This window comes from Nanorana parkeri, unplaced genomic scaffold (assembly GCF_000935625.1).
Source record: "Nanorana parkeri isolate BGI_ZX_2015 unplaced genomic scaffold, ASM93562v1 scaffold94, whole genome shotgun sequence".
Classification (NCBI taxonomy): Eukaryota; Metazoa; Chordata; class Amphibia; order Anura; family Dicroglossidae; genus Nanorana; species Nanorana parkeri.
The window spans coordinates 331,220-353,196 of NW_017306362.1; the positions used below are offsets into that span (position 1 = coordinate 331,220).

The following is a 21,977-nucleotide window of genomic DNA, read 5'->3' on the forward strand; positions in this document are numbered from 1 at the left end:
ACAACACACACAGGGACCATGGAGAACAAAAGTAGCCCCCCTCCGGAAGGAAGGACAGTGTGAGCACCAATTCAGAGATGATTTGAGGATCTACAGCCGAGTGATACACAAATAAGATACATTTTTGTTAATAGTTAAAAGGTACTTGAATTAATGTTTTAAGGTTTGAGGCCTCGTTCACACCAGATGCAGCGCGTTCCTCCCGATTCTGGCCAGAACGCTCTGCCTTGCATTGCGGCCGGCTCACTTTCTTGTGGGGCAGGAGGGGACATGGCAGTCCATTGAAGGGAATGGCACCGTAGTCACGCCCTCTGGGCACACTGGATAGCAAGGCACATTATGCCTGCAGTCCGGTACAGTCAAAATAGTGGTTGCAGCATTTTGTTTGGACCGGACCGCAGCCATAATGTGTCTTGCGATAACCTGCTGCCCATCGGATATTGCGGCCGGAGGGCATGGCTACGGTGCCATTCACGTGAATGGACCGTCACGTCCCCTCCTGCCCCACAAAAAAAGTGAGCCGGCCGCAATGCAAGGCAGAGCGTTCTGACCAGAATCGCGCCGGAACGCACTGCATCTGGTGTGAACGAGGCCTAACTCCTGAATTTTATTGTCACTAATGAAACACCATGTTGTCACATCTATGCCCCCTCTTGCTGATTGGACAGTGAAGGAGCAGCAGCATACTGCTCAGTTCTGCGGGATTGCAGGAGGCCAATATAAGTTTATAGTACTTCTATCAGCAGAATTTACACAACAGTTTATTTAGTTCTTTATTGTTTTTAGAACAAATGCAAAACTGGAATAAAAAGGTGTTTTTTTAGGCTTCTAAGCTATAGCTCTGTGCTTGCATAGGCCATGACAAAACAACCTTGACAAATGCAGGATTCCGCTGCTGATGGGAGAAAATTAAAGACATTTGTCACGCCGTGTGACCGTGTCGCCACGAGACAGGCCCGGCCTGGTCCGATTTCCTCATTCATTGCTGAGTGACAACATCTCTCTCAGCAGCCGCGTTAGGTCTGCTCTCTGACATGTCTTGCATACTTTCTTTTATTGCCAAAAGTATGTCTCTGCATAGTTCCATTCTCAGCTGTAGATAATGTCACTGTGATGAAGTCACCTATATGTACGGGCTTTTCCGCTCTGCTCCGAAACTGCAAGGGGCACATCGCTCTGCAACAACTGCTAGACGCGGGCAGCGTGCATTTTTAACCCCTACATGCCCAGCAGGACTCTTTCTCCTTCATTCCCAGAAACAATCTGCTTAGATGCCTTTAACTCTTAGCTGCTGGGCCAATATTTCCCTTCCCCCCCCCACAATTTTTGGCCTTAAAATTGGTCCTAAAACCAACTATATATACCAAAATATAAAAGATGAGACTATGTCATGGGAAAAAAAATATATACTAATTTCAAATTATATTTTTAGTAAAAAAGTAAATGAAAATGAATTTTAGTTGCACACAGACAATATAATCTCCAATTGTATGATACAATATAACAGAGGAGACTGTCAAGTAAATAAATACCAATGATGTCCATCCGTGGCTTCCTCCATAGATACAGTGGAGGAGTGAGTGTAGCCATCCAGGGGCAGGATGTTCACTATTTGCATGATTAGCAGGTAAAAAGAAAAAAACAAAAAACAAACAGGGAACAAATTAAAAGGCAGCTACCACATCTACCAATGGGTAAGCTGCAATAGATTCCAATGTTGTTTTTGAGTTTAGGTACGCTTTAAGAACCTGGGAACCCCTGACTTATACAATCACAAGGCAGAAGGTTGCCCAGGACCAGGTCGGAACCCTAGGGATTTGCAGGGTGGCGAGGCCTGGTGCACAGAAATAAATCCAGGATGGAATGAGAAGCAGTATGTAGGCAGGCTGCGAGTCCCGTGTCTATTTAAATGGCACATTTTCATGGACAGAAGTTGTGCCAAGTGCTCAGGCACAGGGCAGCAGCAACCTTCTCTGTATTCCTTGACAATTGGGGGCAAACAGAGACAGGTGTACATACCCGCTCTCCAGATCGCGGCCTCTTCTTTGGCCGAGCTGGTAGCGCATCCTCCTTTGGATTTGTGTCTATTGCCCAATAGGAACCCTGAAAAAAATACAAAGCAAAACAAATGAGGACTTTAACTGACGCAAGCTGCAAATATGGTTCAGAAATACTTCTACCCGAGAAACCTCCATTTACACAAAGAAGTTATTTAATCTTTTACATATGAAGGATTTATTGGGCATATTTAAATGAAGGCTGTGCCCGATATCCTTAAGAGAACCAGTCACAAATGGGCATTTAAAATGATGTGAGAAATTACTCTTGAATTGTTTAATAAGGTATTACTATTAATACTATTACTCTCCCTGCCAAAGCAGAAGCGTCAGGGAGCAAGACCCCCATAGCGGCTAACCCATGTCCCGCCTGAGATCAGTGCTGATAAGTTTACTCCAGAAGCCCATATGGCCTTGAGCTGAGCAGGAATTGGGTTAGCCTCTGTGGGGATCTTATAGTCTGCCACTAAGCAAGCTGGAATTGCTGCTGTAACCGGGAGCGACTACAAGGCAAGCGGACACAAAAAGGTATTTCTAAGGGTTAAGGCCGCAGTATTTAAAGTAGGGTTTGAAATTCTAACAAATGCCCCTTCTCAGGCCGTCTTTAACGCAGGGCAAAAGGGGCAGTTGCCCCGGGCCCAGTTATTGTTGTGGGGCCCAAAGCAGCCGCCCCTTGAGCCTGCACTGCTCGCTCCCTACCTGGAGATGCGGGATGTCAGTGTCCCGTCCCTTCCTCCCCCCCCCCTCCTGGTTTCCCTGATCTCTCCAGAGTTAAGACAGCAGAGATCGGCAGATAGGGACCTTTTTCTGCTCTGCCTAGCAACTGATGACGCTGGGCGGGCTGTCATAATAACGTACCTCGGCCCGCCCATCACATCATCAGTTGCTAGGATTTATTTTTTATCAAAGCATAGGGATCAGAGCCTATCATGCATGCCTAGACCAGCCGGTCCGCCCATCTGCATCATCAGTTGCTAGGCAGACGGGGGGCTGATAAAAAAATATATATAAAATAAATTGATTTGGGATTTTGGGGTGGAGAGAGAAACTGCATGGCAGATAGAGGGCGTGGCTTGGTGGGTAGGGGCGGGGGCCCAAGAAAATGTTTGCCCAGGGTCCAATCAATATTAAAGACGGCCCTGCCCCTTCTTGACCAGTGCTCTTTGCATAAGCATGCAATGCATGCACTGCCAGATGCATATTGAAAACACTAGATTGGTACTTGCCCACTGGGTTCTGAAACCTGTGCAACTTATGATCCTTTATACTAGGGGGGAATTTATCAAAACTGGAGCAGCTGCCCATGGCAACCAATCAGCTTCTCTCTTTAGTTTGTTCAGTTAAGGTTTGAAAATGAAAGATATGCTGATTGGTTGCCGTGCACAGCTGCTCCAGATTTTGTCTGCTCCAGTTTTGATAAATTCCCCTCTCAGTGTAGGACAGATGGCACATGGACAGCACAGAGTACCTGGGGGGCCAATGTGAATAAGAGATGTAACAGCATGGGAGCAGGGAGTCGTTGGTGCTTGGTACCATTCTTTATAGTGAAACTAACAAGAGGTCAATTTGGAAGCTGCCCGTGGTTGATCCCTAGGGTCACCAACCACTTAATAAGTCAGTGGGCTTCTACATAGGCAGAGCCCGCTGTCAATCAGCCAGCTGAGTGGATCTCGACAGTATTGTCGGGATCCGTCCTGGCAGTGACATTCTCCTTATATAGCGAGCTATATACTGAGCTTTGGGTCACGGGAGGAGGTTAGAATATGTCCTCCTGTGACCCTAAAGAGAACTATGGGATAAAAAGGTTACCCCATAGTTGTCTTTTAAGGAAACTGACAGCCACATACTCGCATCAGGTCAGGACTTGGCAAGTAATGAAGGAAGAACAAGGATGATAGGCCTACAGGACGCTGGTCAACAATGGCAGCAAGATTTTATTTCTGTCCTCACAGCTTCCTTTTGCTCACCATACATCATTAATAGCGGTATTGTACTCTACGTCCTGCAGGAATGAGGCCAGTTACCTTTCCAGGGTCGTCCTTGGATCGAGGCACTTTCAGAAAGCACTTGTTCAGTGACAGGTTGTGTCGTATAGAATTCTGCAGACAGAAAGCACACAGAGGCGACTCGTCAGCATTCTATTATAATAAGACAGCATTGAGGAAACGGTATCTAAAAGATTAAGGCAAGAAATGCTTCGATGGCACATTTGTGCTGCACACTGCACCCAACTCAGAAACAAAGAGGTCACATAAGGTAAGAAGTTATGTTTTTGTCAAGTTTATATTACACCCAAATTATTAGCCCCACACGTTTCCAGGCAGACTCAGCCATCTTCTTAGGGTCATAAATATCCATGCAGCAAAACCGTTGTTTGATCTTCATGTGATTTGATGCTACTGCTGGTCCTTTTAAAACAGGCTTTTATAACCCGTTTGCCATTTCTTTAAAGGCACTCTACCTCTGTCTTTAATGATATAAAAAACCTCCAAGACACAGGTCACCTGGTGGATCTGGAATGTGTGACCTGCAAAAGGTGAAGAATTCCAACGCTTTCCCAGCTGTTCCAGGGCAGATCGGCATCGCAGATGGTATTGCAGGAGAACTGATCTGCCCTGGAACAGCCGATCGGTCCTGAAATGTCACTTCTATCCGACTTTGGTGGGGGGATTACGATAAAATGTGTGACCACGTCACCGGTTAGGTCGCAGTCACAAACTTTGATAGAACACCTGCAGAAGGTGGTTAAACACTGTTTCCTTGCTCATTCAGTGTCTCTTGCTGTGCCTAGGCACTCTTCTGACTTGAGCCTCAGTGCAGTGTGAGATCCTCCAAGTCACTACTGCTGGCTCTATGATGTAAAGAACCTCTACTATACAGGTAACATTATGGATATGGGGATCAATATTTGTATTTCTCTTCATGGCCAGCAAAAGGTTGTTCAACACCATAATCTTGGCCACCCAAGGCAAAGCAACAGCATCTGTGTAAAGCCCACTCCAAACCAATGATACTTACCTTGCCAAGGCTCTCCTAATTGATCATTTTCAATTAAATCAGATTTTTTTAAAAAACAAAGTTTACTTCAGAATGAAACTGCATGCACATTTTTTTTACAATCGCACCGCATTGGAACGCAGGGCATTGCAGGGGCGATCACACTGCGGGCAGGAGGCGCGATGGGGTGCCATTGAAATGAACGTTTGGAGAAAACGGGGGCAGCATCGGAGGCCCGGCTGGGCACCAGCTGCAGTGCTCTGTGCTCCCTCCGATTCCCCTCTGGGACACAATCCGCAGCATGCAACGGCTCCCAGCCAGGAGGAAAATGGGGGAGAAGAGCAGTGGCGGCAGGTGGATACAACTAATCAAAATCCATTGATGAGAATCGATTAGTTGTTGCAGCCCTACTCCATAGGACCCTGCAAGGGAAGAGGAGCCACCCTAAACAGGATATATCAGGACCAGTGGTCAGAGGAGCATCGTCCACTGTAAGTTATATAATCAGCATTTGAAATGGCTTAAAAGAACTCTGGGCATGTAAAATATGAAGCCTTGCAGTGCAGCTACCCCCGCACTGCAAGGGTTAAGTGCACATTTTGGTCTACAGTCTAAAATAAGGAAGATGCACTCATCTGATCCTCAGTCCCGCGACAGTGACCTCTCACCTCTCTGCCCCTCCATCTCTGGCTGTGGTATGTCCCTTGGCGCCCTCACGTCTAATACAAGTGAATGGACCTTGCATAGACGTGATGACTGGGGGGATGACTGACGTGAGTCTGGGGGAGAAGAGGCTGCGGCGATTAGTCTACCAACCAGGCAGGACCGAGGATTGGGCGAGTATACTTTTTTTTTTTTTAATTCTAGGACCTAGACCAAAGCGAGCATTGTGAGGGGGTGGCCCCACTGTAAGGATTCATATTTTACATGGCCAGATTAAAAACCTTTTGACTAATTAAAATTCTACTTAAAAATGTTCAATTTTGCCAGGAAAAAAAACAAGTCCCCCCAAGGTCCCTTCAGACACCTGAGGACAGTTGGACCATACACGGTACCCGCACCCTGTGTGAATGTTGGTGTTGATATGTACAGAAAGGCGAGGGTGGAGAGAAGCTGCGTTCGATGCTGCCAACGCCGCTCATCAGTGTAGAGAATAACTGCAACCAGTTAAAGTTTCCCAACCTCCTAGAATGACTGTTCTCCCTAAAGGCAGCTGTCGTGTGTGAGGCCCATAGACATTTTGCACAGTCACGCCTTACAGTCAGACACGTTCTTCTCTATTTTAAGTCAAGTCACTATGCACTCACCTGACGGTGACGGTTTTACTACCAAGCTATCAAAATAAGTGTGCACCGCAGCCAACTTGACATAGCTTGTTATCAGCTATTACCAGGCTGGATCTCATACCAGGCTGGATCTCATGAACTAGACAGAAGAAATCTGCCAGATTTACATCGATACCCCAGTGAAGAGGATGCCAGGGAGGCCGACGTACGCCATCATAAAAGCTACCCTTGTGAAGCTACCTTGGGAAAACGGATCGTTTAACCCCTCCGGGGCTCAGCATTCCCCTTGCATGTTCTGCGGCGCAGCAAAAGTGTTAATTAACAACCTCTCTAGTGATGAAACCTGGCGTGACCGCCGCTGAGTCATAGTATGGAGCGATTCCGCAGAATGACAAGTAAACTTGTGCCAAATACCGGCAAAACGCAGAGTATTAACCCTTCCGTAGTAATGGAGACACCTGCCAAATAGATGTATAAAGTAATGGACTGCCTCCCCCTAATCTGTCCATATGGCTGCACAACAGAACATTGCAGAGCCTGCAGATCTACAGAATGCATTTTCCTGTTTCGCCTTCTAAATGTATTATTATTTATGATTAATAATAAATAATATTACAGGTATTTCTATAGCGCAGACAATTTACACAGCACTTTACATACTGCACACATTCACATCAGTCCCCGCCCTTGAGGAGCTTACAATCTAAAGTCCCTAGTGCACACGCATACATGGCCAATTTAGACAAGACCAAATTAACCTTCCAACATGTCTTTGGAGTGTGGGAGGAAACCCACACAAGCACATGGAGAACATGCAAACTCAATGCAGATAGTGCCATGACCTGGGATACAAACAGGGGACCCCCAGTGTGCTGCTTGCGCCCACCCTCAGCCCTCTGCTTCCTGAATTCCCCTCCATGAACTTTCCCCTTCCAACCCAGGACCTCACAAAGCAAACACTTCCACTGCAAGCCTGCTTTCACCTTGCACGTGGCAAAACTAAATGGGAGTTTCCACTTTTGATCTCCTAAGAAATGCAATCTGCCTGGCAGTCAAAGCGAATCGAGGGACTTAATCATTTCTGAATCACTGACCTGGAATTAACATGTAGCAAGTCAAAATGTGGTCAGCGCTCTTTATTTGCAAATTTGTTGCAAGTCTGTATCTCAAAGCATTGAAGTCAACTGAACAATGGGAAGAGCAGGCGACCAGTATTATTAGAATGAAAGTTCAGCGCCGGTAGCACAGGAGAGAATAAAAATGGCGGCCAAATTTGCAGGTTGAAAGCTGAAGTCCAGGCAAATAGGAAAACACACAGAAGTACTTATATAGAAATGGTTTTCATGCCAAAGTAAAAGAGTCCTGCCAGACTGGTGACCAGATCAGGATTAAACTCTAAGGCTGGGCACACACCTTACAACCATCGCAAGACTTTTGTCTTGCGATGGTTGTAAGGTACTTAAAAAAACGTACGGTCTGCCTATCTTGCATAGGCAGATCGTACTTGCGATGATCGCAAGCCACGTCCCCTGAGGGGCGGGCTTTAGATGACCGCAATGCCGAACGGGCAGTGTGCGCTTGCGGACACCGGCACGTACGGCTGTTATCGTACGGACATGCCACAAACCCGCCGAACATCGTACGATGCTCGGCGGGTTTTCGAACATGTCCGTAAGTTTAAAGTCGTGCGACCTTACAGTAGTAGAGGTCACACGGCTTCCACACACCTTACGATAATCATACGATCGCAGGATTTCCCACGATCATCGTACGATTATTGTAAGGTGTGTGGGGACCTTAAGGCCTGGTTCACACCTGGGCGTTTTACAGCGCGTTCCTACGCGCTGTAAAACGCTCAACATGTGAAAACCAATGATTGCCTATGGGCATGGTTCCCACCTGGGCGTTTTACAGCGCGTAGGTACGCGCTGCAAAACGCCCTACGCCCAAAGAAGTTTAGGAGCTTCTTTGGGGCGTATGTGCCACGTGTATCTATTAGGATACAGCAGCAAATCGCGGTAAAAACGCGCGGCACACGCGCATATTCCGTACGCCTAGGTGTGAACCCAGCCTAAAGGGATCCCACCGCACTCCTTACTTACTTGGACTGATTAGGGGGAGGAGTGTTATCGGGGCCAAGTATTGCCGTACAGTGGACTGCAAGAGGATGAAATCAAGTCAAATTTGCAGTCACATGACCTTTGCCTTCCCCACTCAGCAGCATTCGCTCACCATTCCTTTACTCCAACTCTGCTCCACTAAGCCCTAGCTAATACCCAGCCAGTCCAGGTATAAACAAGCAGTGCACAGGCCCTTGCTGGTTATGCACGGCTTTCTTTGCCCAATACCGGCAACCGAACATAGTGGCAGGGAAGGTAGGAAAGGGCACATGCTGAGGAGTGGGGGAGTCCAGCACGCTTGACTGAAGCAGCTACCAGGAGCACAGTGAATGTTTGGCATCATTTGAGACTGCACAAAGCCAACTGTTCCCAATCAACTAAACCTCATTAGATAACCGGGTCAACAGGAAGCACAATCTGGTTATGCAATGAGCAAATAGGTCTGCTCCTAAACTATTCCTAGGAACAAGGTTTCGAAACATTCACACACTCTGATCAGATGATTTGCATTTAGATGATTGTTTCACATGCATACCTAGGAAATTCTGAAAAAGCTATAGGACCTCTTCGAGGAGGAGTGACCTCAACCTATGTGTGTGATCTGTGTATTTAGTTGGAGTATCCTGAAGAAAAATTATTATTACCCTTGCAGTGGGGCTACCCCAGAACTGCAAGGGTTAAAAGAGAACTATGGGGGAAGTGTTTTTCCCCATAGTTCTCTTTAGGGTCACGGGAGGACATATACTAACCTCCTCCCGTGACCCAAAGCTCCATATATAGCGAGCTACAGCTCCACAGTCGGGACGGATCCCGACAATGCTGTTGAGATCCACCCAGCTGCGTGAATGACAGCTGGCTCTGTCTATCTAGAGGCAGTTGTGCCCGCCCCCTTTCCCCGTCTATTTCTCCACTCAGCGCGCTGGAGGATCGGAGCGGGGGGGTATCCCTGCAGGGAGCCGTGACCGACAGCCACCACTCATTGCAGGGAGACGATCGAGACGTGAGCGCGCAACGGTATGCGTTCGCTCACTTCCCGATCTATTGAGCCGATGTGTGATAGTTTCATTGTCACACGTCGGCTCGAACTTTGAGGATGAGTGAAAATCACTCGCCTCATAGTTCTCCTTTAGCTGCTGTTTTTTGTGTAGATTAAAAATAAATTATACTCACCCGATGCACTGAGCTGGCTTGTAGAAGGTCCCTGGAGCCTCTCCCCTCCTCCTCTGCAGCAGTCTAAAGGCCCCGTAAATCACCACGTCTATACACAGTGTATAGACGCGAGGAGGCTGAGGAAGAATCCAATGCCGCAGGGAGGGGGAGACAGGCTGGAGGGAGCGCTGTGACAGCCGACCAGCTCGGAGCTCCAGGCGAGTATAAATGTTATTTTCAACCTAGACAAAAACGAGCACTTAGCCCTTGAAGTGCGGGGGTAGCCCCACCGCAAGGGTTAAGAAAAAGTTTTCCTGGAGTTCTCCTTTAATTCCTCTGCATGTTACCCTAAATCTGACATAATACTTTGGCAATACAAAAGAGCGAAGCTCACAGTTTGGCCGGACGTACGATGCCAAGGCACGCGCAGGTCATAATTACATCCATCTGCCAGCCTGGTGCCAGTGTCTAACTACACTGAGATTTATAACCGCCGTGTAAAAGGCAACAATTGAAACCGGAGACATGTGAAGCCGATTTTGCATCTCTGCAGACAAGGCCTGAAGGTCAAAGGTCAGACCCCCATAACTGTTATTGCGCCATCGGAACCCTGCATCCGCCGGCCTTTTCTATGCAGACTTTACAAGGACGAATTTGAATTGCCCATCAGCTGCTGTCTTTAAAGGCCGCGTCTATAAAATGCAGAGATTTTCACGGGATGAAGGAGGCCAAAAGTTCCTCTATAAAATTGCGATGGCTGGAACACAGCTGTTGTGAGTCTGCAGTTATTAAAAGAAGCCTTTTCCATTGCAGACAGACAGGTGCTCTTCACGATGCCCTTCCGTCACGCACACACCCTTTGTTTCCTCTCTCCTGGAGCATTACTGCTGATGGAGATGGAACAGACATAATCCGGATTCCGCAGCCTCCAATGGCAGATCTCTTCAAAGCTCCATATAAAATGTATTACTGGTTTTGTCTCGGTTCCTGAAGCCGGGAGGTCAGCTAATCTGCTAATTAGCCGATTTCCAACCCGGGCACCCATATTAATTTGTCAACGGAGCTCGGCAAGCTTTGAGTTGATTGGGACTCAGTGGGAGCCAATGCGTTGTCTTTGGCCAGCCACATCATTCCAATGGATGTGGTCCAGGAAATGAGAAATGAGCAGACGCGGCTATTCTCGCTGCTTTACAGTTAGGATCTATGAGGAGAGCTGCACGTTAGTATTTGACGTTTAACTAATTGATGCGACTCTAGGACACGTGCGCGCTTTTTATTCCTATGGCTTAAAGTGATATTAAAGGATAACACCCCCCCATGCTGGTGTAAGGACTTTCCTTAAATGGTGCCTCTTGATCCGATCATCTTCTTCCTTCCAGTAGTTTTCAGCAATCCCTCTAGCGCTGGTGCCGGTCTCTGATCCAGCGCTGACTCCTGTCTCTTCCTGTCCCACGGAGTTGGTGCGCGTGCACGCTGCTGGGCTGCGTGCAGTGACTTACAATGACCTGCTTCCCAGCTTCCTCAATGGCCGACGCGATGCTGATTGGCCGAGAAGCTGGCTTTCCGGACAATCAGGAAGCTGGGAGGCGGGTCATTACTCGCCACACAGCTTCCTGATCGCATGGGAAGCTGGCTCCATGTTCCACTATGGCACCGATGGTCAGAGGAAATCTTCCTCCTACCGGAAGTTCCGTTATTGGGGAAAGTATCTGAGCATTTGGGAGAGTACAAGTAGTCGCCCAAATACTCGGTATCAGCACCGATACTACGTTAGTATCGGTGCATCCCTACTTTTTGCATATATCTACTGCTTGCTAGCAGTAGATACATGCAAACCCCCCCGCCCCGAGGGTTTAATTATCCTTTACATTAGCATGAACCCAAGGCAGATAAGAGGGTGTGTGTCTAATCTGACCTGTTACTGAATGTTGATAACCCAGTGCACTGCCTCAACCTCTAGTATCAATTACTCTGCATTGTTTACTCTTCTCCCGTTGCAGTGCCCTGCGTTGGCAGAACTGAGTAACAGCCACACCGCTGATCACTAGGATCCTCGTACAGACTATACTGCAGAGTCAAACAAGGGGTGCCTCTAATCTGACCCGTTACTGAATGCTGATAACTGAATGCGCTGCCTCATCCTCTAGTGTCCATCGCCCTGCACATACATACCTGAACATCCTGAATAACTGCTTCAAACAGGAGATTGGACTAGTAAAGGTTGTAGGTACAATGTCTACCCGATTGCATATCTAGTTCTGTGACTCCAATTAGGCTTCATACATGTCTCGACCTGTGTGGGATATTAGCTCCCATTACTTGTATCCTGAAAACGGAATGGTTGTAAAAGAGAAGGCTGACAGCCAGAAAAGCCTGCATTCTTCAGATAGCAGAGCCCGGTCACAGCCTGGCCCCTGTGAATAGAATATGAAACCATCTATAATATAGGCATACATTTTTCTCTACAGTAACAAAGTGCAGCGTCTGTATCTGGAACACATCCACGTTGTGCTGATTCTTGAAACAAATTCTTGCAATCTTGAACGCATTATCGAGATAGTTAACATGCCAGATGACCTTCTGCACAGTGCTAGACCATCATATTCCAGATTGTAATCTGCTAGATTATATTGCAGGCAGGAATTCTCGGCTGGATCTTGTTCTACGCTGCAGCTGTTTCTATGCATTTGGATGTATTAACATTGCATGTATTAGGGATGCACCGATACTGGTATTGGTACCGATACTGAGCATCTAGGCTCAGATACCGTAACTTCCGGTTAGAGGGAGATTACCTCGGACTGGCAGTGCCGCAAAGGAAACGGCTTCCCAGGCCATCAGGAAGCCGGGCGGGGAGTCTTGACCCGCCACCTGGCTTACTGATTGGTTAGGAAGCTGCCTTCATACTACCTGTGTGACACGGCAGACTGGCTTCCTAACCAATCAGGAAGCTGGGCGGCACGCATGAACCGCCTCCTGATCGGTCAGGAAGCCAGGATGCCTCGCTGCCCCACTGCAAGGGTAAGCTTTTTTTTCTCTCTCTATGGAGTTCTTCTTTAAAGAAAAACTGATATCTAGGCATCAGAGACTTCCTCCAGAATCACCTATGCTCTTATTCTAAATAAAGGTTTATCCCCATCCTCTTTATCCATGTCATTATCTGTGATTAATAATGCAGGCCGTGCCTTGATAAACCAGTATCAGTAGTATTATGAATGAGGAGCCATAACGTCCAGGTGCCGGTGACTCCGAGTAGTGAATCATGCGGATACGAGTAGTTTATTTGGATCATATAAAATTTATGACCTTTGCTATTAGATCCTAATGCAGAGGCTGCTGTCAGCACGGTGGGATCCTACATAAAGCAGACACATTCTACATATCACAGCAGATCTCCTCTTATTTCATGGGATCCCACTTAGTTTTGGAGAGTCTTTCCCTCACTTACGGTCAGGACAGAAAGCAATGGAATATTTCTCCAACAAAGAAAAGGGCAAAAGGTACAGTAGGAGAGGCGTAGGTCAGACAGTGTTGTCAGTGACAACCGCTCCCCACATTTCTTGCACAGGTGTCACAAGAGCAGAAGGGCGGGGGCATGGGTGCGGTGCCATTGACTTCAATTCACCACCACGCCCCGTCCCACCCCTGAACGCAGGGAGCTGTCCAGGTTGTGATACAGTGCGTGCCAGAGGCTGACCGCTCTGAAACGCGCTGTTTGTGGTGTGAACCGGCCACTTAAGGCATGGTTCCCACCTGGGTGTTTTACAGCGCGTAGGAGCTTCTTTGGGGCGTTTTGCCGCGCGTTTCCATTGGTATTCCAGAGTGTGGATCGGGGTCAACAAAGCAGTAACCCCAAGCCACACTCGGGAATACAGCGTACAGGTCTTACCTTGTCCGCGAACCCCCGCTGTGTCCTCCGGCGGCTGCCGACTTCGGGGTTCCGTCCCTTGCGAGCGGCCACGTCGCAGGGGGGGCGGAGCTGGCGGGAAGTTTGAAAGTGAAAAAAAAAAAAAGAAATGTTTGCTTTTTTTAAATAGAGAAGATAAGGGGGGGAAAAAAATCATACCGCCAGTGAAACGCGCGTTTCACTGGACGAAAAAACGCGCAATAAAAACGAGCTGAAAAAATACGCTCAGGTGTGAACCCAGCAGCCTAAGGGGTCATAGACAAAGATACAAAACCTAGTAAGTTTTAACTCTTCCTGACTATCCAAAAAACAAAAATGTATCTTATCCCCAAAACAAAAATGTAACATTCAGCTTACTAGTCTTTAGATGAATAACACCCATCCTGCCCCTGGTGCTTCTCCACCGAATCTATGGAGGGAGCCATGGTGGTCACTCCAGCTGGACTACACACGTTTATCTACATTACATGGGTAGGGAAGAGAACGTGGTTTTATGTTTCCATTTCAGCTCACGGGAAGTGACAAGGACAAAATTCCTGGCAAAATGAACAGATCTTTTCCTGAAATCAATGCAGCCGCCATATCTGGGACTGCGAAGCTGCAATATATAAACATTTTTGGGGTTTAGTTATCCTTAAAGATCAATCTGCAATTGAATCCCCAGACCTGGCCCTGCTGAGAACGGAGATCACGCCAGCGCAGTGCGAGTCACTCAGAACACACACCACCATTCACACAAACACGCAGAGGCATTTCTGTAGCCGTCTGCATGATCCAGCATGTCCTCAGCACAGCAGATTATAGTGGATGTGAAAAATGTAAACATTTCAGTCTAAGAATTCATGTTCACATCCAGAAGAGCTTTTTTTTTTCTTCTTTTTAACAAGCCATATTAATTACAATTAGCAAAAATGCATTTTAAAGAAGAACTCCGGGAAAAATCACAAAATGTACCCTTGAAGTGGGGTTAGCACCGCATTGCAAGAAGGGTTAAGTGCTTGTTCTGTCTAGGGGAACTCAAAGCAGAATTACTCACCTGATCCTCAGTCCCACCGGCTCCCTCGGGACTGCTAGATGGGTCCCTGAAGGCACCTAACCCCCCGCCCCCCAGAAGATGACTCTCTTTGCCTGCATTAAATGCAAGGACGCTGAGGGACATTTCTAGCCGGAGCAGTGGGGGAAAGAGGAGAGTGCTGCAGGGGATTGAGAATCAGGTGAGTAAAACAGCTTTATTAGCGCTCCCTAGACAAAACAAGCACTTAAGCCTTGTTTTGCAGTGCAGGGGTAGCCCAACTGCAAGGTTAAGTTTGTGAGTTCTTCCTTTTTTGGCTTCAGGCGGGATCCCTGCCAGGGGCCCCTATCAGCCAAGTTCTGCAATGACCATATAATTGCATTGGTTATAGAGACTGCCAGTCTCCATTTCAGGAAACAAGAAAGGACTTACTTGTGGATCCTGGGAGTGTGGCAAGGAATGACTCTGGTGGAGGGTCACAAGGTATATGCGATCCTCCTCACTCTGGGTATGTGGAGTGTGGGATTGGCGTGGTTGCGATCAGACGATCGTAGCAGAGAGTCAGTGCGGTGCTGAAAGGGCTGTTGCCACTCGTGCGGACCAATCGGCCCTGGGCGGCGGAGAGGTTGCTTGGTGCGGTTAGATGGAGTCAGAGGGCCGTGGGTCTGGTGGAAATAAGTGACATCCGAGCCGTGTGACAGCAGGCCGAGGAGTCCGGGCGGTGGACGGTCAAAAGGAACGGTGATTAAAAGGTGTGGGAAAGACAGGGGAGCAAAGAGCAACGCGTTTCAAACTCAAAAAAAAAAAAGGCATGCGATCCCTGCCAGGGGCCCCTATCAGCCAGGTTCTGCAGCACTGAACAGGGGTCAGCTCCCCTATAGGTTGACTACAGGCACCTGTACACCAGCATAATGTTTTGTAGGTCCCTGTGCAAAAAGCAGGGATGCAAACCGATTACACCAAAGTCTGCTTCCGTGGTTAGCTTGGTCAGTAAAGGAAGCCCTGCAGTAAAGAGCGAACTGGCTCAATCACCTGGTATTTAGGTGGGTGGGGGGTTTACATTAGACATGCATTATTTCAACAGTAGGAGGGCAGAGAAATGTTGTGATAAAGTTCGCAAGTAATTGATGAATGATGGAGGTTGTTCAGACAGGAAATAAAGATCGGCTCAATACAGCAAGTTTACAGGGAATGTAGAGTATTTTGTTTTAACACAGGAGAGCGATTGACCGGTCAAGTTCTCCCTATGGATTGTCTGTTCTAACTGTGCTATCTCTTCTTCAAAGCTTCTGCTTTACTTAAGAGAACTATGGAGTAACCTTTTTATCCCATAGTTCTCTTTAGGGTCACGGGAAGACATATACCAACATCCTTCTGTGACTCAAAGCTCAGTATTGGTGTATTGCTCGCTATATACTGAGAGCGCCGCAGCCAGGAGGGCTTATTGCTAGCGGGCTCTGCCTATCTAGAGGCCGAGCCAGCAGTGCCCGCCCCCTCCCCTGCAAGTTCCTCCAGTCAGTGCTGGAGGATCGGAGAGGGGAATCCCTGCGAGGAGCCATGACTGACCGTCACTGCTCTCTGCAGGGAGATGATCAGTAAGTGAGCAAGCGACGGTATGTTAAATCACTCGCTTCCCGATCAATAGAGCCGACGTGTGACAGCTTCTTTGTTACACGTCGGCTCCAACTATGGAGATCACTCACCTCATAGTTCTCCTTTAATATCACATGATCCTAAAATGGGAAATCCAGTGCAGAGCACGGGTGTCCCCATACCCGCTACCAGACTTCACTGAACCCAGGAACATTGTGGAGCTCAATAAGACAGGAGCCTGACAACTGCTCCATTGAGCTCTCTGCAGATAAATCGGGGCTCAGTGTCCGATTTATAAAACAGGAAAGAAAAACCGTCAGTGTTACATAAAAGGAGAAAACACAGACCTTTTTTTTGTTTTGTTTTACATTCCATAAACCTGCCCAATTGTAATAGAAGGAAAGCTGATCACACGAGTGGCTTGGTGGGTGCTGTAAAGTCTCCATCAGGGCCTGTACACACTTGTCTGTTTTCTGCAGTAAAACACATACATAAAAATGCATTCCGAGTGCAAATCCCAGACCTATCCCGAATGATATTGCCCGACATTGCATAATGCATGAGTTAGCAAGAAGGAAAAAAAAAAAAAAAGGAAGGGGGGGCATTTAAAAAGAACATAAAAAAAAGTACTATGCAATGCGTGGGCAAAGCATATAAATGGCAGTTAATAATAAGTATAAGAGGAAGTCCATTATAAGAACTAGGGCCCATTCCCCCCAGTCTGACTAGTTGCGGTGCATTTAATGCATGCTGGGAGATCCATGCATTGCATTTTAGAATGAATATTTTGGCCAGGGTATTGTGCTATTCATCTATAGCGGCATCTTTAGCTTGAGACTGCCGCCGTCAATAACCACTCGTGCTATCAAATGTCGCTGTTGGAGTTCATGTCACTTTATCTATAGCTGCACAGACACAGACTATATAAAGCTACAGCAACTTTGAAACTGGCAACAAATACCTACTACGCAAGTTTTAAATTCTGTGCCCTCGCTTTATTTCCCAACTGCAGTTAAAGCAATACAGCTTGGTCAAGGACCCTCCTTAACCAGCGATAGGCTGCTGCTCCTATACTATCCTATCGGTGAGGTCATCTCTGTGCTCCACCCTATCTGAAAGGTCTCGTATTAGAGCGACACTACGGTGCAATGCAGTAGATGCATCCCCTCCCCTTATGTTCTAATAGCTCAGTCTTTATTTATATTGGCTTCTTATAAAGCATATGTTTAAGGACATTTACTGAATGAAAACTGGATTGGACGGGAGTCTTTTAGATATGCCAGTTGCGTCAGAATAGACCATATTGTTGTTATGGGTCATTTACTATTGCTAATTTTAGCAATAGCATGTCTCTGGTGCGAATATGATGCACATTTAAAAAGGTAGGCAGTGACCTGCATGTTATTGCATTCCCAGGGACAACTGTGTGGCCTGGCTAGGTTGGCATCGTGCTCCTCAGGGAATGCAACAACATGCAGATTAGTGCCTACCATTTAAATGTGCATCATAATTTGTTTGCAGACCTTATGGAGAACACCATCTGTCCCTATTCTCCTTCCAGACTGGCCAAAAATATCTGGAGCAGCAAACAAGAAGGAAGAAGTCACTGCTGCCAAGCTCCCAAGATGTGCTGGTGTCTGTGTCGGCAAGTGCCAGACAAACGGAACTTGTCCACGTTCCCAATAAAGCCCAATTGTAAAAGGCCGGCCTGATGAAGGCAGTATTTAGTGGTTAAAACGTTATTGCTCCGGACGTGAACACAGAAGCCTAGCCCGGGACCTCCCAACTCTACCTTTTTGACGGGAAGGCTGGCAGGGGCCCAAAGAGTAACAGCATCTTATTATTGGGACTGCAAAAATTGGGTATTCTGAATGTCCCATTGCACACCAGACCGGAATCCCAATAAACGTACTTCGCTGGGTGCTGAAATGACCTGTGGGTGGCGCCGCGTGCATGAAGGTATGTAGGAATTACTCGCCAGCATGCTGGTGACTAATTGCTACATACATAAATTGGGTGTCACGAAAACCTAAGAGCATCTATAACAGACGCATTAGAAAAGCAAGGTCCACATCATACTACATCACCATTCCCCAATTTGCCTTTCTTTTATAGTAAAAAAAAAAAACAAACAAAAAAAAAAACCACACATACATTCCCCACATATACGATACGAACATCTTACAAAAGGGCCGCCATGACACTCAGGAGCGGATGTATAACACTAAAGCAGAGAAGCCTGGAGAAAAATGTCAAAGTTACTCAAAGCAACCAACCAGATGACTTGTTTCATGTCCTCGGAGAATGAAGATGTCACATGATTTGTGGCCAGTGGCCGCTGCTTCCCCACCACACTCCAGTCTCTGTATATCTGCCTCTGCTTCAGACGTGCCTTAGGCTGCTCATGATGGACTTGAGGAAATTAAGCGATCCTCTTTATGCCCAAGTTTCTCCTTGCTCCTGACACTGCCATGTTTGCTGGGCAGAATGTCAGTAAGGAGAAAAATATGAAGGCATATAAAAACAAAAGATATTTTAAATGAAAATCATCATTATACGTCTTGCTCATGTACAGTCCTCAGAACAAAATTGGTGTTTTTTTTTTTAAAGCCGATTTTCAAGGAACTGAAAAACTTACCCCTGCAGTGGGGCTCCTCATTGCATTAAAATGATCATTTTTGCCTACGGTACCCGGAAAAAAAGCATTCCTTACTTACCTTATCCCTCACTCTAGCAGGCTCCTCTTTATGCAACGAATCCCTCGAAGCTACTTTTTAGTGGTTCGGCTGGCGGCTGTGACATTGTCATTTACAATGAAGGAGCCACAATCCTGCATTGTAATGGAGGACGCCGAGGGGCCGCCCACAACTTGGAGCACTAGAGAGAAGAGCGAGTGCCGACTATTGGGGAAGTGAGGGATGAGCAAAGTAAAAGTGCCCTTTCCTGGTATCCTAGGCAAAAACAAGCATTTAACCCTTGCTGTTCAGGGGCAAGGGTGGGGGTTTTTTTTTTCAGTTCTCTGGAGTTCAGCTTTAAAGTGACAGAAAACGCAGGATTTAAATCTTAAAAATACATTTAAGTACCCTAACTATTAACAACAATGTATCTTATCTCGTATCACTCAAATCATCTTTGGTGCTGATACTGTCCTTCCTTCTGGAGGGGGGCTACTTTTGTTCCCCATGGTCCATGTGTGTGTTGTAAAGTAGTCACCGCTCCAAGCTCACTCCTGTGATGGACTACAATCTCAATACAAATGAGTAAACTAAATGTGAGATTACAGGAGTGAGCTTGGAGCGGTGGTTACTTTACAACACACATATGGACCATGGGGGAACAAAAGTAGCCCCCCTCCAGAAGGAAGGACAGTGTCAGCACCAATTTAGAGATGATTTGAGGATCTACAGCCGAGTGTTAATAGTTGGGGTGGTTGAATGCGTTTAGTGTCACTGTAAGATGGTGGTCTTAAAGGGTAAAATTAGCCTGGAAATGGCAAGTGATAGTGCAAATCTGAAAAGTTCAAAGCAATGGTCTTCAGCTTTCATCAAGATGCCAATGGCTTGTTGCACACAGGGGCTAACGTATGGAGCCTGGATTGAGTCACTTTTCTATATTTGTGAAATGAAGACTATTAGGTCCTTTTTTTTTTTTTTTTTTTCAAAAACCCCCCAAAAAAACCCAAAACAAGTTGATCACATCTGAATAAAGTTGAACATCCCATGCATCTGTTTAGAGTTTGAAACCAACAAAATGTATAAAATGAATACAGTATGTTAAGCGATCCTTACCTTCCAACCGCTGCCAGCCTCCTTGTAATAGGGGAAATTGTCACATATCCATTGGTAAATCTCACTAAGAGTCATTTTCTTTTTTGGCGAGCTGTTGATTGCAAACGTGATGAGGCTGGCGTAGCTGTAGGGCGGCTTCCCGTCTTTGTGCTGCTGTACTTCCTCCTGGTCCAGTGTGGTGTTGGGGTCGATAAGTGCGCTCTTCTTGGTGATGCTGGATCCATGGGTGCCCTGGGAGGAGTCCGTATTCTGAATGGCAGCCCTCACCGTCAGCTGGGGAAGCCAGTCCATGGAGGTGAGGCTGCTCTCGAGCTCTGAAGTCATTTTTAGCTTTTACTTTGTCGATGGACAGAGTAGACTCTGTGCTTGAGGGAGGGAGGGGGGGAAATAAACCAAATCAAATAGGGGTCCAAGTGCTGTACCTTTAAGATTTCCAAATGAAGGGATGACCGAGATTTAATCTGAAAGAACAGAAGACATGGGTGAGTGCAATTTTGCCTTTAAAGGGGATGTATTATCATGAAATGCATTTTAAAAACCGCCTGTACATAAATGACCTGAATCTTTACATCAGTCTCTTTTAACCCCCATCACAGCAGCAGACGGGGAGAAGTTGGGGCAGCACTATAATGCAATCAGTGATCTATTTATTTTCACAGAAAGGCGGCTCCCAATTACAAAGTAAAGATAAAGCAGCAACGTGCACAGGAGAGGAATTTCTTCCGATGAAACCCCCAAATTCTTTTTTTAGACCATGTTTCATCCATATTCAGGGTGCAACATGCAGCTTGCCGCTGTACATTGAATTCAGCATGGTCGTGCATGGCTCCGACCACAGAGCCGCGTCATCCATTCACGGATCCTTTGCCAGAGGGACTTCTAGTTCTCAAGAGAATACAAGTGCGGTCAGGTCACCGCACTTGTAGTCCATTCAATTCTTCTCCCGTCCATGTTGCTGAATGTCCGTACCTCGACATTCAGCAAAAGAAAACAGCAGTAAGAGCCTGCAGAAGCCAGAGAATTAAATCCGCAAGCTACTGATTGTAGTTGCAATGCTTTACTGGCTATGCAAATAAATTAAATGCACATTTTGTTCTTTATTGCAGAAGTGTGGATTCATCTTTTTCTCAACAAGTGGACTTTTCCTTTCCTGAAATCTGTGCCGTTGTGTAAATCCCAATAGTCTATTGCCCACTCTCCTTGGGCTACCTGAAACCCCAAGATCTGAACTCCACGCCTCTGGACACGCAGGGGTTACAATACTGAATGTACAGGGCCATGTATTCATTTATATAAAAAAAAAAGTCCCTAGGATCCTAAAACAGATACATACAGGGGTGCAAGTACCTAAATTTGACCCCGTAGAAGCCTTTTTTTTAATCACCTGTATAACAGTCACTATGACTAAGCCCATAAATGGGTGAAACACCTCAGTGGGGTGGACCTTGGGCAGTAGTTTGGTAAAGTGCATTGTGGTTAGGGATGCACCAATATTTTTTTTCCGGTACTCGACGATACCAAATAACGATAGTTATTACACGGCGCCCGGCTTCCCGATTGGCCACAAAGCCGCCTCCATGCTTTCTCGTCACCTAGTGACGAGAAGCATGGGGATGGCCTCCCTGCTAATCGGGGAGCTGGGTGGCGAGTCATTACATGCCGCCTGGCTTCCTTAAATGGGACTTCCGGTATCGGTATTTGCGATTACCAAAAAAAATTATCAGTACTCGTAACCGACATACCGGTATCGGTGCATCCCCAACCACAATGCACTTTACCAAACAACCGTGCATTATGATGCTCTGTAGCAAAAAAAAATGCTGCACATCCATTTTTTGGTCTGTTCCTGCTGGTTAGCAGCCCATTTAAAATGAATGGGGTGCCGTGACACAATCTGCATTAAAGCAGAACTCCAGGCACAAATTGTATTAACTCCAGCAGTGGGGCTACGCCTTTAATGCAAGGGGTAACTTACGAAAAACATTATACCTCACCTGACCCTCGGCCAGCCAACTCTTAGACCAGTCCCTTCCTCCTCGCTCCCCATCCACTACAGCAATCCAAGGTC

At 46.7% G+C, this 21,977-nt stretch overlaps 1 protein-coding gene across 1 annotated transcript in view; it reads right to left on the bottom strand.

Moving 5' to 3' along the window:
* FOXJ3 (forkhead box J3) overlaps positions 1–20,233 on the bottom strand; it is a 39,655-nt gene extending 19,422 nt beyond the window's left edge. Inside the window, exons 1-3 of the mRNA XM_018552623.1 lie at positions 19,910–20,233; positions 4,082–4,156; positions 2,020–2,103 (exon numbers count right to left, since the gene is read on the bottom strand). Of these exons, the coding sequence (XP_018408125.1) occupies positions 2,020–2,103; positions 4,082–4,156; positions 19,910–20,233 (483 nt within the window). The remainder of the gene's footprint in view (positions 1–2,019; positions 2,104–4,081; positions 4,157–19,909) is intronic.
* Positions 20,234–21,977: the final 1,744 nt, after the last annotated feature.